The sequence below is a fragment of the Mustela putorius genome, unplaced genomic scaffold (genome assembly GCF_011764305.1).
Source record: "Mustela putorius furo isolate JIRA1106 unplaced genomic scaffold, ASM1176430v1.1 tig00000174_pilon_pilon_pilon, whole genome shotgun sequence".
NCBI lineage: Eukaryota > Metazoa > Chordata > Mammalia > Carnivora > Mustelidae > Mustela > Mustela putorius.
In genome coordinates this window covers 2,862,385-2,879,821 of record NW_025421304.1, presented here as the reverse complement: position 1 = coordinate 2,879,821, position 17,437 = coordinate 2,862,385, and the positions used below count along the sequence as shown (strand labels likewise).

Here is a 17,437-nt window from a genome sequence, read left to right as displayed (position 1 = left end):
TTGATTATTGCCAAATTACTCTTGCTTAAAAAAAAAAAAAGGACAAGCCCAAAATGGAGTTGCTTAGGCTAAGCCTCACATCACCAAGCAGAGACTTAATTACAGTTACGGTTCTCCCAGAAATGGACTCTTAAACCAGTCAGTCAGGAATTGCCTGATCAGGGGTGCCTGACTGGCTCATTGAGGAGAGTGTGCGACTCTTGATCTCAAGGTTGTGAGTTTAAGCCCCACGTTGTGTGTAGAGATTACTTAAATAAGTATTTAAAAAGGTAATCTACCCGATAATCCCCTAAAGGAAAGTAACCTTGCAATAACCAACACATTTCTGTATAATTTTCTTGCTGCTTCTCCCTTCTAGCCATGAAAGTCTTTCATTTTAAAACTCCTCAGAGATTGTCATCACCGAGATTGAATGCCGCCCAATTCGAATAGAGTTTTGCCCAAATAAAATTTTTAAAATATGCCTCCGTTATCTTAACACCCTCTAGAAAAGCTTTGCTTTAGAATCCTTACTTCTAGCTATGGGAGTGTTTTGATTTCCTATCTCTTGACCACAGGGACTGTTACACTTTTTCTTTAGCTGGCTTCATAAGTGAAAAAAAAAATTTTTTTTAAGATTTTATTTATTTATTTATTTATTTTAAGATTTTATTTATTTATTTGACAGAGAGAGATCACAAGCAGGCAGAGAGGCAGGCTGGGGGGGGGGCGGGGGAAGCAGGCTCCCCACTGAGCAGATATGTGGGGCTCAATCCCAGGGCTCTGGGATCATGACCCGAGCTAAGGCAGAGGCTTTAACCCACTGAGCCACCCAGGAGCCCCATAAGTGAAAAAAATTTTAAGTACTATTTTACATTTCTTCGATTAAATTTTATGTTTATTGATCATATTGTTCATTTTCTTTGTGAGTGCCTCTTCACATCCTTGGCCTATATTTGTTGCTCGGGTGACATTTGTTTTCTTGTTGATCTGTAAGAGCTCTTTACATACTGGGGCGTGTGTCTTCTAAGGTGTTAGCCTTGGCTCTGAGTTCAAACCCCAGGCTAAAAGGTGGCCCTCAGGTTTCCTAACGCCAGACCGCGGTTCATCGCGCGTCTGTGAAAAACACGACGGGGCTGGAGTAGAGCGGGAGGTGTGTGAGATCCTTCACGCAAAGCCCCACCGGGGCCCAGGAGATCCACTCCTCAGGTCCCGGGCGTCGCCCGATCCGCGCCAACTGGCGGCCGTAGTGCGCAGGAACGGAAGTTGGGCCGCCCTTCCCCCACCTGCTTCCGGCCGCGGCTCAGTTCTCGCGCCTCCGCCTCCGCCGCGGCTCGTGGTCGTCCCGCCATGGCACTGTCGCGGGGACTGCCTCGGGAACTGGCCGAGGCCGTGGCCGGGGGCCGGGTGCTGGTGGTGGGTGCGGGCGGCATCGGCTGCGAGCTCCTCAAGAACCTCGTGCTCACCGGCTTCTCCCACATCGACCTGGTGAGGGCCAGGCGTGCGCGCGGGCTGAATGGCGGGCGGTCTTGCCGGGGCCGGGGGCTCGGGCTCCGGAGGTCGGGACCAGAGTTGAGGGGGCGGGGGTGGCGGCAGCAGGCCGGGAAGCTCCGGGGTCGTGGCTGTCTGCGGAGAGGGCGCTTCTCGGCGGGGCCTGAGCCTGCCTCGCTGCACGCCCGGTCCGCTCCGGACGCCAGAGAGGCCGCGGGCTGGGGTCTTCCGGGCGTCGCGCCGCGCGGCCGCCCCCTGCCTCCCTGGCAGCGCCAATTTGTGGCGGTTCTGGGCTGTGGAAGCGACCTCGTGTGTTTTCGCTTCAGAGCAGTTCCCCAGCTGTAGTAGGAGGCAGGACGTGATTGTTTGAGTCTCGTGGATGTTGAGACTTCATTTCGGCGGTCTCCCTTCACTCAGAAATACTGGTCCAGAGCAGAGGGTGGCGGTAATAGGAGCCAATACGTCGTGAGCGCTTGTCCCGAGCCCGGCTCAGTTCTGAGCGGTTAACTTGGCGTTAACGCGTCTAATCTTAGCTACCTCTATAAGGTTGCAAACGCCATTTTCATCCCCCCCCCCTTTTTTTTTAAACAGACGAGAAGAAAAGTGAGGTTTAGAGGGGTTTTAGTAACTTATTTGGGTCACGAAGCAAGTGGCAGGACTCCTTTGGGACTCGCGCTCCTCTGTTGTGGGTACGATCTGCGTGACTGTCATTGTTATCTCCATAGATTCAGTCACTCTTGTCGTTAAAGATGTCGGTGAGGATTTTAACTTTTGCACTCACGTACAGTGGCTGTAATTTTAAATCATTTCTGTTAAACTTTAGAGATTGGGGATGTAGTAGGAGTTCGGCTGTGAGTTTAAATTGTCTTAAAGCATAGTGGAAGCTCGGAATGGAAAAAAGTGGAAGTGGCAGACTGAGCTAATAGATGAGTGACTGAGGAGGGGGAGAATTCACACTTTTTTTTTTTTTTTTTAAACTGTTAAAAGGTTAGTCTTCCCATCCAGGTCTGTACTGCAGATCCAGATGTGATTGTGCATTGTGCCTTAGCTGGTAACTACTGCTGCATGTTTAAAAGAATAGTTTTGTAATAGAGGAGACAGTGGATTGGGCACCTGAGAAATAAATGCTGACTCTTTTTTATTTGATTCAGCTTTTGTAATAAATGTGGAAAGTACAAATAGAAAATGTTTAGATGGTTATATAATATTTTCCAGAATTCTGATCAAAACTGTTAAGATGTTTTACGATTAGAATGTTCGATTACTTGTCATGTAAATTTATTGAAATGGGATGAAAATCATTACTATTTTCTTCCCTTATGTTTATTTTAAAGCAACAATTAGTTAAAACTTAAAATGTAGGGACGCCTGGGTGGCTCAGTGGGTTAAGCCGCTGCCTTTGGCTCAGGTCATGATCTCAGGGTCCTGGGATCGAGTCCGGCATCGGGCTCTGCTCAGCAGGGAGCCTGCTTCCCTCTCTCTCTCTCTGCCTGCCTCTCCATCTACTTGTGATTTCTCTCTGTCAAATAAATAAATAAAAATCTTTAAAAAAAAAAAAAACTTAAAATGTAACACTTTTGAAACCTCATGTAAACATTTCCTTTAACAGCCCTTAGGTAATAATAATTGTAAATGGAATTGTTTGTAGATGAAGACTTGAACTAAAGCAGCAAAAATTCAATAACTGCCAGGTATCATTTAAGAAAAAAAGTCACAGTTGAATCTAATGTAACGGACTTGAAAGAATAATTAGATTGGTAGATAAATGAATTATCTATTTATTTTCAACAGACGCATAATTTTATGCCATTTAGGGAATTTCCAAACATACTTCTCAGGATGATTAAACAACAAAAAATTGGTCCGTCCTTAAAAAATTTTTTTTAAAGATTTTATTTATTTATTTGACAGAGAGATCATAAGTAGACAGAGAGAGGAGGAAGCAGGCTCCCCGAGAAGCAGAGAGCCCAATTCAGGGCTCCATCCCAGGACCCTGAGATCATGACCTGAGCCGAAAGCAGAGGCTTAACCCACTGAGCCACCCAGTCGCCCCCTTTCTAAAATATTTTTTGAGAAAGTAACCTCTGAAATTAAATCCCAAGTTTTTAAAAATATGTGTTAAATTATTTTTATCAGCTTAATAATTTTGGTATTACTGGTTGAAAATGAAAAACATTTTTTTCTGCTAATGTAACAAATAGCAAAAGTTTTGGGTTATGGATACTGAGGATAGTGATATTGCTCAAACATACCAGAAAACTTGTGGTTTATCTGGAGTTTATGCACTTGTAGATTGATCTGGATACTATCGATGTCAGCAACCTCAACAGGCAGTTTTTGTTTCAAAAGAAACATGTTGGAAGATCGAAGGCCCAGGTAACTTTATTTTTTTTTAATGCTATTTTTGTTTATTCATTAATATTTCTGCACTTCTTTGAGGGCAGATATCAGATTAATGGGACTCTTCAGTAGGCGGGAGAATATACTCTATACACAACACACACACACACACACTCAATATACTCAGTAGGAGGAGAATGTACTCAATACTTGAGAGATTGTGAAGAATAAAGATGTAAAGGACTAAAGACTAAACCCCCCTGTTTTGGTCTGCTGAGGAAATAGTTGTGCTCTACCCAATCCTGTAAATGGTGTCCCATTCATATTTAAGTTTATGATTGTTTCTTAGGATGAGCATTGTTTCAGTGTTCCCTAGAGGTTGACTGCTTTTTATATATGAGGGCTAGAGAAACTACAGCCTATATGCTCTTGTTGCTCTTTTTTCTAAAAGGGTGGCCTTTCCTGAGGTTCTAGCCACCTTGACCTTTCTTTAGTTCCTTGAATGTTTCATCTTGATTCAGGGTCTTAAAGCATCTTTTCATTTTGCTTTTCTCCCAACCTTTTCGGCAAACTCCCACCTTTTTCTCCTTTTTAGTTTTCAAATTTTGGCTTTCTTCTCTAGGGATACAATCTGAATAAACCTTGTAGACTAAGTCAGACCTTCCTATTAAAACAACTTCTACTTTTTCTTGTCTTTAATTTTTTTTTTTAACTTATTTAAAAGTAATCTCCACACCCAATGCAGGGTTCAAACTCAAAACCACGAGGTGAGATCCAGAGTAGCATGCTCTTCCGACTGAGCCAGCCAGGCACCCTATAGCTTCTAATTTTTCTAGGTGTGATTTATCATAGTTTGTAGTTTTGTTTATCCACATTGATTAGTGTCACTTTGGCTCACCAAGTTCTTCATGCAGATCCTGGCACATATAAGATACTCAGTAAATGTTGAATGAATGAATGAATCACAGTTACTGCATTTTATATTTTTGTTGAATCTTGCCATTCGTGTAGATGTGTATAAAGGAAGGGGCCAGCTCTCCTGTTATTTTGTAATTATGTGTGTATCTTAATCTTAATGAAGTTTTGTCACATTTTTATATTTCTTTAGTTTTTAATAAATAGGATATGTAAGTAGGTGAAATAAAAGTGTTATGTGCCATAAATAAACTTGAAATATAGAGAGAAATGTTGTAGCTATTTAGTAGATTAATAATTTAGTGTTGTTTGTTTTTCCAGGTTGCCAAAGAAAGTGTACTGCAGTTTTACCCAAAAGCTAATATCATAGCCTACCATGACAGCATCATGAAGTATGTTCTAATTATTATGTTGCAAAATTGTGTTTGTTGTGAATTAAACTTTGAGAGCATTAGGTATTTTATTAGTCAGATACAGGAGTTTGAAGTCAGTCTGCTTTTTTCTTTTCTTTTCCTTTTTTTTTTTTTTTTAAGATTTTACTTATTTGAAAGAGACAGGGAGAGAGGAAACACAAGCAGAGGAAGTGGGAGAGGGAGAAGCAGGGGAGCCCAATGCGGGGCTCTATGCCCAGGACCCTGGGATTGTGGCCTGAGCCAAAGGCAGACGCTTAACAACGGAGTCACCTAGGCATCCCATCATTCTGCTTTTTAAAAATGATTTTCCCCTCCTAACTATAGAGAACAAACTGATGATTATCAGAGGGGAGGTTCTTTGGGGGTGGGTGGGTAAAATATGTGATGGGAATTAAGGAGGGCACTGGTGATGAGCACCAGGTGTTGTATGTAAGTGTTGAATCACTGTATAACTAATATTATACTGTATGTTAACTAACTGAAATTTAAATAAAAACTTAGAAAAATGATTTTTCTGGAAAAATTAAAATATGGTTGTGCCCACATAATAAGTTGAGTTTTATTAACAGTTTATACATATGATTTAAATGAGTTCGGTAAGAAGTAAGATATTTTAATACTTTAAATAAATAAGTTACTTGGAAACTTATAAGGGCCTTGTATTTTTGTTTTAAATAAAGATAAACTATGCAAAATCATTATATGTGATGATTCAGACTTCTAAATATATTGGTCTCATTCTGATTGATTTCAGCTCTGGTCTTTTTCAGTTTAAAAGGTTCTTTCCCAAAATAATTTGTTTATTTGGACTTTGACTTAGGAATTGTAACAGGGCCATAGTTTTCACCGTTCATAAATACGCTCTGATCTCAGTAAAGATAGAGTAAATATGTAATTTTGGAAGTGTTGAAACAAAGGAACCCTGGGCCTAAATTATCCTTTATAGTTGTCTAACTTATAAGTAAATGATATTAGAAATAATAACTTATTGTTTAAGGTCTGGAGGTAGAGAAAATCTTAGACTTTTTCAGGAAATTTGTATCCATTTTTTTTTTTAAATTTCTGGATGTTTGCTCTGCAAACCTTGTGGTTCTATAACCCCCATACCCTGTTTTGCTTTCCCAGTGCTGCTAAAAGCAGGGACTCTAGAGGCCTGAACCCTGCCTGATCCTGACCATGTGAGGTGAAGCTAGAGGCCAGGCAGATCCTGGGAATGTGTTTTTTGTATGTTCCCAGGCTGCCCGGGGTAGGCCTGGTGGGACTGGTGAAGTCATGCCATCTTTCTGCCAGTGTGAGATCTTGGTCTTGGGCCCTAGATTGCTGAGCAAAAAGCATGTCTAGTCATAGGGATTAAGGGGAAATGATTTCTTTGAAATCTGCTGTGGAGTTTTGAAGAAGTCAAACCTATTATATGATACAGACCCCTAACATCCAATTATTTTTGCACTGTTACTTTAATATACTTTTTAGGACCCTATATTCTGCTGTGACGATCAGGTGTAAGGCCAGTTGTTTTGGTGACACTTGTTTTTTGTTTTGTTTTGTAGCCCTGACTATAATGTGGAATTTTTTCGACAATTTATATTGGTTATGAATGCTTTAGATAACCGAGGTGAGATTACTTTAATACATTTAATTCCTAAGTATTCCCCCCCCCCAACAAGGCCATTTCCACTTTTAGTGTTTAAAGTATTCCTTATGAGTTACATCTAGAGTGAAGTAAGATTAGGTTTAAAATTTGCCAGTTGATTGTAATTTTAACTAGAACTGGTTTCAGGCAGGAATTTAGCTATCATATACTCTGCTGTTCCATCAAAACGTGTGAACATAGAAGTTGTTAAAATCGCTAAAGAGGGTGACTACATATGGTATGTGGGTGTGTGCTTGTTTCAGAGTATCCCATCACTTAAGCACAGTGTGACTTCCTTCGTTTACATGGAGATCTAAGAAATATCAGTACCTGTATCTCATATCTCATCTCATCTCAAGACTAGTTAAGTCAGACTCTCAGAATGGCGCCTGATCATCACATTTTTTCAGTTTCCCACGTGATTCTAAAGTGCGATCAAGGCTGTAAAACCACTGTTTTAAGATTGGGGCAAGAGGATGTCAGAGTTAGTATAGCTGCCATGGATCCTGAATTATTTTAGGTATAGGTGGTGCTGTAAGAGAACAGACTGGATTCTGTTTAGATGTACATATTTTAGACCATTTAAAGCTTTCCACAATAGGAGGTAATGTTTCTTCAGTCAAGTGTTGTATAGCCAGTCATTGTTCTACATGTAAAACAACATTTGTGGGGTGGTTTGTAACCATTTTGAGCCAGAAATACAAACAACAACAACAACAACAACAAAACACAAAGTAGCATGAGGAAGGGTCAGAATGACTTTTTTGGGGTAAGATTTTATTTATTTGAGAGAGTGCACATGAGTGAGGGGCGAGGGCCAGAAAAAGAGAACATCTCAAGTGGCCCTGCGCTGAGCATGGAGCCCAAAGAGCCTAATCGCACCACACTGAGATCACCTGAGCCAAAGTCAAGAGTCGGGTACTCAACTGGCTGAGCTACCCAGGTGGCCCAGATTGACTTTTAACTAGACTCTTTATTTCCCTTGTCTTAACCTGCCTTAACGGTTCAAAGTTGATATTCCACATTCTTCATCTACTTCCATTTGTTACATGATATTTTATTAGAATAATAGTAAGGACTCAGAATACATTGAAACAATGTTGTAACCAAGATTAATAGAGTAGGCACATCAATGGAATAAATTTGTGATATAAATTCCTTATGTTTGCAATTTGCTAGTGAATGTCTCTTAAGTATAATAGTTTTATTACTCTGGTCATAGCTATAAGAAAATTGCATAACAAATTTAAAAAAATAGTTTGGGTAAATGTTATCCTAATTGAAGTAACTGATTTTTTTTCCCCCATAAACCCCTGCTAACTAGTATTTTTCTTCTAGCTGCCCGCAACCATGTTAATAGGATGTGTCTGGCAGCTGATGTACCTCTTATTGAGAGTGGAACTGCTGGTTACCTTGGGCAAGTAACTACCATCAAAAAGGTAAAGTAAGTTTTTTATTTTTACTTCCCAGATATTTATTTGGGACCTTAAGGAGGGAAGACATAAACTTTGAATTTATATGATATAGGCTGGTCATCATCCAAAATGTGGGGATTTTTGTGCTCTGATAAAACTTAGATACTATAAAGGTGATACAAAGAATATAGTTTTCTTTTGTTTTTGTTTTTTAACTCTGTGCTACTTGGCTTCTATAGCTTATATATTAAAATTACTAGAATGGTAAGCATAATAACATTGCCTTTTTAAATTCTTGATAGCTATGAGACTATATGTCATGCTATAGTTGATGGATGATAAAACCACCTTTTGCAACTTATTATCTAAAGTATGGACTTAATAGACCTGAAGAATACTTTGGAAATTTTTGGTATAGTTGTGAAATACTTCAAGCGTTTAGAAGAAACTAGAGGATAATAGAGCAAGTAAGGACCTGTGGACTCATAACCCAGTTTCATAAAATTCAGCATTGTGATTTTTATTCTTTTGGTTCTTTAGGAAATTAAACCAGATACATTTGAAGAGTCATTTTGCAGGTTTTGAAACCAAAAGTCGAATTAAACTCCACTTAAAATTTGTGACTCTTGTCCATTATTTGGCAGTTTACCCATGTTGGAAATTGTGGCACTGCTGCTTTTGTTTTAGCTGATAAATACTACTCTTGGAAGATTATTTAGTATCCTTTTACAAAGACTGTTATAAATATCTGTGTATTAAATTTCGTTAGATCAGTGGAGTCCTTCAGAGTCCGTTCATAGGTCACAGTAGTAGTTCTCTTTTTCACTGTGATTTGAGGGATGGCTACCCCCAAGAAGGCTTACTAAAAGGACACCAGAAATGGTATTGTGGAGAAAATCCTCATCTGCTGCCATTTATATTAAAACGATTGGCAGGTTTTGGTTCTTTAACCATTATTAGAAAGATATTGCTCGTTAACCTGATCCTAAGGTACTAGTATGTATTAAGACTGAGGTTAAAAATTGCTGAAATGAGGAATGTTCATTTGATGGTTTTGAAAATTTTTCTTAGGTGCCTCAAGGATTTCTTACGTTGCAAATTAAAATGTAACCCTAGCTCTACAAAATGAAGAGTATTTTGTTTGGTAATATCTAGGATTTTTCTGTGTATCTAGGTGGTTCTTGAAATTACTACTTTTAGTTTTCTTAATGTTTAGGGGATTATAAGGAAAGGCTGTGAATGATAATTAAATAACTGGGGTCCACACCTTTGAGAGAATTGGTTAGAAAGCTGTTGTTTGTCTGTCTAGTAGTTTTTCTTTTGTTTAGTGTGATTAAGGTAAACTTCTTGTGTTTGATACTCAGGTGCAGTGTGGTTTTGTTTTGTTTTTTGTTTTGGGCTTGTTGAAAGTGTTGTTTACTGGGCCAGGAGTCAGGAATCCTGGCTTAGAATTAGCTGTCAGTGTGATCGATTCAGTTCACTTTTGTTATAGTTCCTTGTTGATAATGTAAGAATTTTGGAGTCACTGATATTGTAAAATTTCCTTGACAGTTAGAATGTAGATGAATGAATATTTATGATGATACTATTTTATAATGTTGAAAAACCACCATCATGGTGGTTTTTTTAAATACTTTTCTCATATTCTGACTTTGCAGGGTGTAACTGAGTGTTATGAATGTCATCCCAAACCTACCCAGAGAACTTTTCCTGGCTGTACAATTCGTAACACACCTTCTGAACCTATTCATTGCATCGTTTGGGCAAAGTATTTGTTCAAGTAAGAGTGTATATATTTCCTGGTGTATTTTTAGTACTGATAATGGGAAATGAGGTCATTTTTATTTATATATTTTAGAGTATACCTAGGAGGAATTTTAATTAATTTTTTAAAAAGGTTTTATTTCTTTATTTGACAGAGAGAGATCACAAGTAGGTAGAGAGAGGGGGAAGCAGGTTCCCTGCTGAGCAGAGAGCCTTATGCGGGGCTCGATCCCAAGGACCCTGACATCATGACCTGAGCTGAAGGCAGAGGCCCGACCCACTGAGCCACCAGGCACCCGAGGAATATTTTTTTAAATATGGGAAAGAGACTTTCCGTTAACTTTCTCGTAATATATTTTTTTAAGATTTATTTATTTATTTGACAGAGAAATCATAAGTAGGGAGAGAGGCAGGCAGAGAGAGACACAGGGAAGCAGGCTCCCTCCTGAGCAGAGTGCCCAATGAGGGCACGATCCCAGGACCCTGAGACCATGACCTGAGCCTCGTGCAGAGGCTTAACCCACTGAACCGCCCAGGCGCCCATCTTGTAATATTTCTTGGGCTCAATTCAGCCAGCAATGCATGCATGTCTGATATATACCATGGACTATTTAGACTTGGGAAGCCAGATACTGGAGACAGACATATAACTAAATTCAGATCTATATAACTGAATTCAAATCTGTGTATTTGGAACTATGAAAATATACTTAGAAGTAATTTAATGGTTAAAGTTAAAAATAAGTTAAAAATATTTTGTAATGGTAATATTTTTAATGGAAGTTAAAAATACCTTGTAATGGTAATGAAAATAACTGCATGTGAAACTTGGATGCATGGAATGTGGCAGTTGGAAGAAAGGTTGTAGGCTTACACACATGAAGAAAGATGGGCATTAACGAGCTAAGGACCCAACTTAAATAGAAAAAGGATAAACTCTGAGGAAATAAGTGGGAAGGATATACTTGAGGTAAGAGGAAAAAAATACTTCGTTGAGTTCAGTCAAGAAAAGGAGAGAGAAATAACAAACTGGGGAATGTAATCTCAGCACAGATTTAAATGATAGTAAAGAACAAACGGATGATAATAAAAAGATGGTGCTTGTATACAGAGATTTTTAATGATCTGGATAAATTTTTTTTTATTTACTTTTTTTTATTTTAGGGAGAGGGAAAGAATCTCAAGCAGACTCTGGGTTATAATGCAGAACTTGATAGGGGGCTGATCTCATGAAATGACTCACGAAATCACAACCTGAATTGAAACTCCAGAGTTGGATCCTTAACTGACTGCGTCACCCAGGCGCTTCTGGATAAATTCATTTTGGGGGGGGGGGGACCTGACTTAAAAAGAAGAAAGCCTGGGGCGCCTGGGTGGCTCAGTGGGTTAAAGCCTCTGCTTTCGGCTCAGGTCATGATCCCAAAGTCTTGGGATTGAGCCCCGCGCATCGGGCTCTCTGCTCAGCAGGGAGCCTGCTTCCTCCTCTCTCTCTCTGCCTCTCTGCCTACTTGTGATCTATGTCTGTCAAATAAATAAATAAAATCTTTAAGAAAAAAAAAAAAAAAGAAGAAAGCCTGAACAGTACTATATCGTAGGGGAATTTAATAAGTGGTTTAAATTCTGAATAATATACCAAACCTATATAAATTTACTGGTGATTTCCACTAAACTTGCAAGTACTGTATCATTATAATGTTAAGTAAATTGTCCTGGAGACATTTTAACGACACTTAAATACTTCTTAGGTTGTATTGTGCTGTTGTGTCTCTTATCATGAACCACTTAAGGCCATTAATGGAATAAAAGGTGAATTTCAAGACTTTTTTTTTTTTTTTTTAAATAATTTATTGATTTGAGAGAGCACACATGTTCATGCTTAGCCCTATTAGAATGTGGGAAGGAGCAGAGGGGTAAAAGGAGAGAAACAGATTGCTCATGATTTCTCAGAGCCCAAGCAGCTCAGTCTCGTGACTCTGAGATTATGACCCTGAGTGGAAATCAAGAGTTAGACATTTAACTGATTGAGCCACCCAGGCACCCCTCATGATAAAAATTTTCTTCTTTTTTTTTTTTAATTGCTGGCGCGAGAGAGCACAAGCAGGGATAGACAAAGGGAGGGAAAAGCAGGCTCCCCACAGAGCAAGGAGCTAGATGTGGGACTTGATCCCAGGACCCTGGGATCATGACCCAAGCCGAAGGCAGGCACTCAGCTAACTGTGCCACCAAGGCATCCCAAAAATTCTTAATAAAATAAGAACATTTTATCAACCTGGTAAAAGATACTTAAAAACCTGCAACAAACATTGGTTTTCTTTATTTTTTGATTAAGATATAATGTATATACACTCAGAAAAGTACCATACAATGGTATAACAATGAAATTTCATTAAAAATGCACTGTAGGGCACCTGGGTGGCTCGGTGGGTTAAGCCTCTGTGTTCAGCTCAGGTCATGGTCTCAGGGTCCTGGGATCGACCCCCCCCCCCCATCGGGCTCTGCTTAGCGGAGAGCCTGCTTCCCCCTCTCCCTCTGCCTGCCTCTCTGCCTACTTCTGATCTCTCTCTTTCAAATAAATAAAACTTTTTTTTTTTTTTAATACACTTTTGGGGCGCCTGGGTGGCTCAGTGGGTTAGTAAGCCTTTTGCCTTTGGCTCAGGTCATGATCTCCGGGTCCTGGAATTGAGCCTTGTATCGGGCTCTCTGTTCAGCGTAGAGCCTGCTTCCTCCTCTCTCTCTGCCATCCTCTCTGCCTACTTGTGATCTCTGTCAAATAAATAAATAAAATCTTTAGGAAAACCACATTTTGTAAATTATTTGGCAAACGGTTTTTCTTTTTAACAGAGTTACAGTTTCAAATTTATAGAAATACTGAGATGATAATACAGTGTTCCCATCCAGTTACTCTTTCATAATTGTTTGTATGACACTAACATAAAGTAATTAATGAACCACTATTGATACCCTATTTTTTTTTTTGTAAGATTTTATTTATTGGACACAGAGATCACAAGTAGGCAGAGAGGCAGGCAGGCAGAGACCGGGAAGCAGGCTCCCCACTGAGCACAGAGCCCAATGCGGGGCTCGATACCAGGACGCTGAGCTGAGATCATGACCCAAGCTGAGGGCAGAAGCTTAATCTACTGAGCCACCCAGGTGCCCCAGTTGATACCTTATTTATTAACTAAAGTCCGTAGTTTATTCAGAGAGTCCTTTGTTTTTACCCCACGTCCCTTTTCTGTTCCTTGATACTGTGTTACCATTAATTGTCTGTCATATATCTTTAGGCCTCCTTTGGCCTCTGATGGTTTCTTAGACTTTCCTCCTTTTTTATGACCTGATAATTTTGAGGAGTGCTGGTCAGGTATTTTGTAGGATGCCCCACTAGGGAAATTTTTTCATCATGTTAATGCTGTTATTATGAGCTATTAGGAGGGAAATCACAGAGGTTGATAAATTTCTGTTTTCATCACATCATATGAAGAGTAAATATGTTACTGACATGATTTATAACTGTTAGTGTTGGCCTTGGTCACTTAACTAAGGTAGTGCTTGTCAGGTTTCTTCAGGATAGTTACTCTCCCCACCTTCCCGCTTTTACACTGTACCATGCACTTTGGAGGGAAGTCACTGCAGCTCACACCTAAGGAATGGGAACAGTGTTCTATTTCCTTGAGGGCTGAGTATCTACATAATTAGAGTTTTCTACCTAGAAAGTTTGTCTCTTCTCACCTGTCTGTTGACATATTCATCATTTATATCCGCATGCATTCATATTGAATACATTTTATACTTTGGGTTAAGTCCAATAGTATATTTTGTTGCTTAGATTGTTCTAGCTTTGGCCACTGGGAGCTCTTTCGGTTAGCTCTATGCTTTTAGACATGCTGCCATCACATGCTGCCATCAACGTGGGTGGAGGTGTTTGGGGAGCAGTTCCTTGCTTTCTGGTACTAAATGTTCCAGGCTCATTATGTTATTTCCTGCTATAGACTCAGACCTTTCTCCAAGGAGCCCTGATACCTTTTACTGGCATTAGAAACCAAGATATGAATGCTTGGCATGCAAGGTGTCATATCTTTTGGGCCCTCTTAGCCAACAGAGCAAAAATATATCTATACTAATCTGTATATGTACACAAATTTGTAAACATATCTGTATATTAAGCTAAACATGAATTCATACTGGTTATGCTTATTCATACTGGTTATTCATGCTGGTCTAGCTCTAATCCATTATAATCATTCTAGCTTTCTCCCCTTGCTTTTCTGTACAGTCCCACACTCAGTCAGAAACTTCCACTATTTGCCATCCATATACAATACAAGCATTACTTTTAAATATTTTTGAAAGTTTTTTTTGTTTATTTGAGAGAGCATGCACACAAGTGGGGAGAGGGGCAGAGGGAGAAGACGATCTCTGCTGAGCCTGACACAGGGCTCTATCTCAGGATAGAGCCTAGGATCACGACCCAAGCTGAAGGCAGATGCCCAACCACTTGAGCCACCCAGGTGCACCAATATAAGCATTATTTATTTATTTATTTATTTATAAATTTTATTTTTTGAACAGAGGTGCTGTTCATTTGTTTGTTTGTTTATTTGACAGAGAAATCACAAGTAGGCAGAGAGAGAGGGTGAAGCAGGCTTCCTGTTGAGCAGAGAGCCCGATGTGGGGCTCGATCCCAGGATGTGAGATCATGACTTGAGGCGAAGGCAGAGGCCTAACCCACTGAGCCACCCAGGCACCCCTATAAGCATTATTTTTAATGATAAAAGTTACACGTCATCCCCTTTGAAATCAGAGCTGGCATGAGGATGCCCGTTATTGCTGCTGCTTGTAATGACGTTCCTAGCCCACACAATAAGACAAAATGGAAATATAGGAGAAGAGATGAGAAAAAAGAAACATCACTCTTCATGTACAGTATAGTTACTTGTATAAAAAGCTCCAAAGAACCTATAGACAGATTATTAGAAATGATGACAGTTTAGCAGCATGGCTGTACATTTCTATATGCAGCCTCAGGCAGTTAGGAAGTATAAAAATAGATAACTCATTATAAAATTATATAATTAACCATTAAAGATAACGAAATATAAAGCATCTAAAAACATGAAGTACCTGATACTCTCAGGTACTTATAAATCTTGATTTATAAGACCCAATATGTAAAATTATAGTAAACTATTGGAACATAAAAAGGAGGATAAAATAAGAGTAAATAATGTATTTGTGGATTGGAAGTGTTAATATTGTGTATGTGTCATTTGTCTTCAAGTTGATCTATAGATTCAAATGCAGTTCCAATTAAAATCTCATCGGTGGGGGCGCTTGGTTGGCTCAGTGGGTTAAAGCCTCTGCCTTCAGCTCAGATCATGATCGTAGGATCTTAGGATCAAGCCCCGCATTAGGCTTGAGCAGAGAGCCTGCCCGCTACCTGCCCCCCGCAACCACCCACCTGCCTCTCTGCCCACTTGTGATCTCTGTCCAAAAAAAAAAAAATCAGTGTTTGTACTGGAACTTGTTCAGCTGATAATAAAATTTATATATATTCCTGGAAACGAGTAGGTTGAAGTGACTTGTTCTGATAGATGATAAGGTTTGAAATAAGCTAAAAGGAGGGCGCCTGGGTGGCTCAGTGGGTTAAGCCGCTGCCTTTGGCTCAGGTCATGATCTCAGGGTCCTGGGATCGAGTCCCGCATCGGGCTCTTTGCTCAGCAGGGAGCCTGCTTCCCTCTCTCTCTCTCTGCCTGCCTCTCTGCCCACTTGTGATCTCTGTCTGTCAAATAAATAAAAAATCTTAAAAAAAAAAAAAAGAAAGAAATAAGCTAAAAGGAACTTACAGCGTGTTGCTGGTATAGAGATAGGAAAACAGACCATTAGGACAATGCAGAGCTCATGACCAAGGTTGGGTAAGAGATCCCAAATGAAAGAAGGAATTAATTAAAGGTAGAACAATTCATAATCAATGTGGAAAAAGCATTCTCTACTTTAAATAATATATAGGGCGCCTGGGTGGCTCAGTGGTTTAAGCCTCTGCCTTCGGCTCAGGTCATGATCTCAGGGTCCTGGGATCAAGTCCCGCATCAGGCTCTCTGCTTGACAGAGAGCCTGCTTCCTCCTCTCTCCCTCTCTGCCTGCCTCTCCCTACTTGTGATCTCTGTCAAATGAATAAATAAAATCTTAAAAAATATATATTTATATATAAAAATTAAGTCCAGATGGATTAAGTACTTAGATGTCAACAGAAAAAATCTTTCTAATAAAGGGAAGAATCTTCAGGGAACAATGTCTCAAGACACAAAGTGCTAACCATAAAAGAAAGGGTTGAGGCATTCAAATTAATTAAATACTTCTTGTCAAAAGACATTATGAGAAAATATTTGCAGCATAAAGTCAACTAAAAAATTATGATCTTAGGGGTGCCTGGGTGATTCATACGTTAAGCCTCAGCCTTCGGTTCAGGTCATGATCCCAGGGTCCTGGGATCAAGCCCCCTTATCAGGCTCCCTCCTCTGCGGGAAGCCTGCTTCTCCCTCTCCCACTCCCCCTGCTTCTGTTCCCTCTCTCGCTGTGACCCTCTCTGTCAAATAAATACATAAAATCTTTAAAAAATAAAATAAATTATGATCTTAGAATATATTCATCAAGAAATAGACAGCCTGACAAAATAATATGAACAGGCATTTTTTCACTTAGAGGGAAACCCTCATGGTAATAAGCAAATGAAGAAATGTTTAACTTCATGACTAACATGAAAAGTTAATAATAAAATCACAAGATACTATTTTATACTCAGTAATTTGGCCAAACGTTAAGTCTAGAGAGGAAGTGAATGGATAGGAGCTCTTTACATGCCTTTGTGAGGGTGAAAATTGGCACAGTGACTGGGAAACAAGTGGGCATTTTCTTGTAGGGTATATTAGGAGTTTTGAAAAGCTTTGAGATGATAGCTTTTCCTTTTTTTTTTTTAACTGTAAAGGATTCCTTTGAAAAGTACTTACAAGTACTTGTAAGTCAAGTACTTGAGGAAAGGTGGAACATTATATTCCTATAAGTGTTATTAAATAGTTTTTAGGATAACTAGATTAACAAAAGAGAATTCCTGCTTAATACATTGTTTCTGAAGGCCTTTTCATAGTGAAGAGATATATTACCATGGAATGAACATCTTAACTCACTTATTTTTAAACCTAGGTGAGCATCTAGCACATAGCAGATGTGTAATAATGTTTTTTTAATAGCTAGCTGCAGGTGTGCTTCACAAGTATCATCTGGCATTGGAATGTTGTCCAAGTAAAATGAAAAGGCTGCTCACCTATGTCTTTCTTTTTCTTTTCAAGATTTTATTTAATTTATTTATTTAAAGTTTTTTAAATTTATTTATTTGACAGAGATCACAAGTAGGCAGAGAGGCAGGCAGAGAGAGAGGAAGGGGAAGCAGGCTCCCTGCTGAACAGATCGAGCCTGATGTGGGGCTCGATCCCAGA

The 17,437-nt window shown here is 39.5% G+C and overlaps 1 protein-coding gene across 1 annotated transcript in view; it reads left to right on the top strand.

The window, feature by feature from the left end:
• Nucleotides 1–1,256: 1,256 nt before the first annotated feature.
• The window catches only part of UBA2 (ubiquitin like modifier activating enzyme 2), a 38,726-nt gene continuing 22,545 nt past the window's right edge, over nt 1,257–17,437 (top strand). Inside the window, exons 1-6 of the mRNA XM_004765185.3 lie at nt 1,257–1,467; nt 3,763–3,846; nt 5,047–5,117; nt 6,686–6,750; nt 8,107–8,207; nt 9,842–9,963. Of these exons, the coding sequence (XP_004765242.1) occupies nt 1,330–1,467; nt 3,763–3,846; nt 5,047–5,117; nt 6,686–6,750; nt 8,107–8,207; nt 9,842–9,963 (581 nt within the window). The 5' untranslated portion in view covers nt 1,257–1,329. The remainder of the gene's footprint in view (nt 1,468–3,762; nt 3,847–5,046; nt 5,118–6,685; nt 6,751–8,106; nt 8,208–9,841; nt 9,964–17,437) is intronic.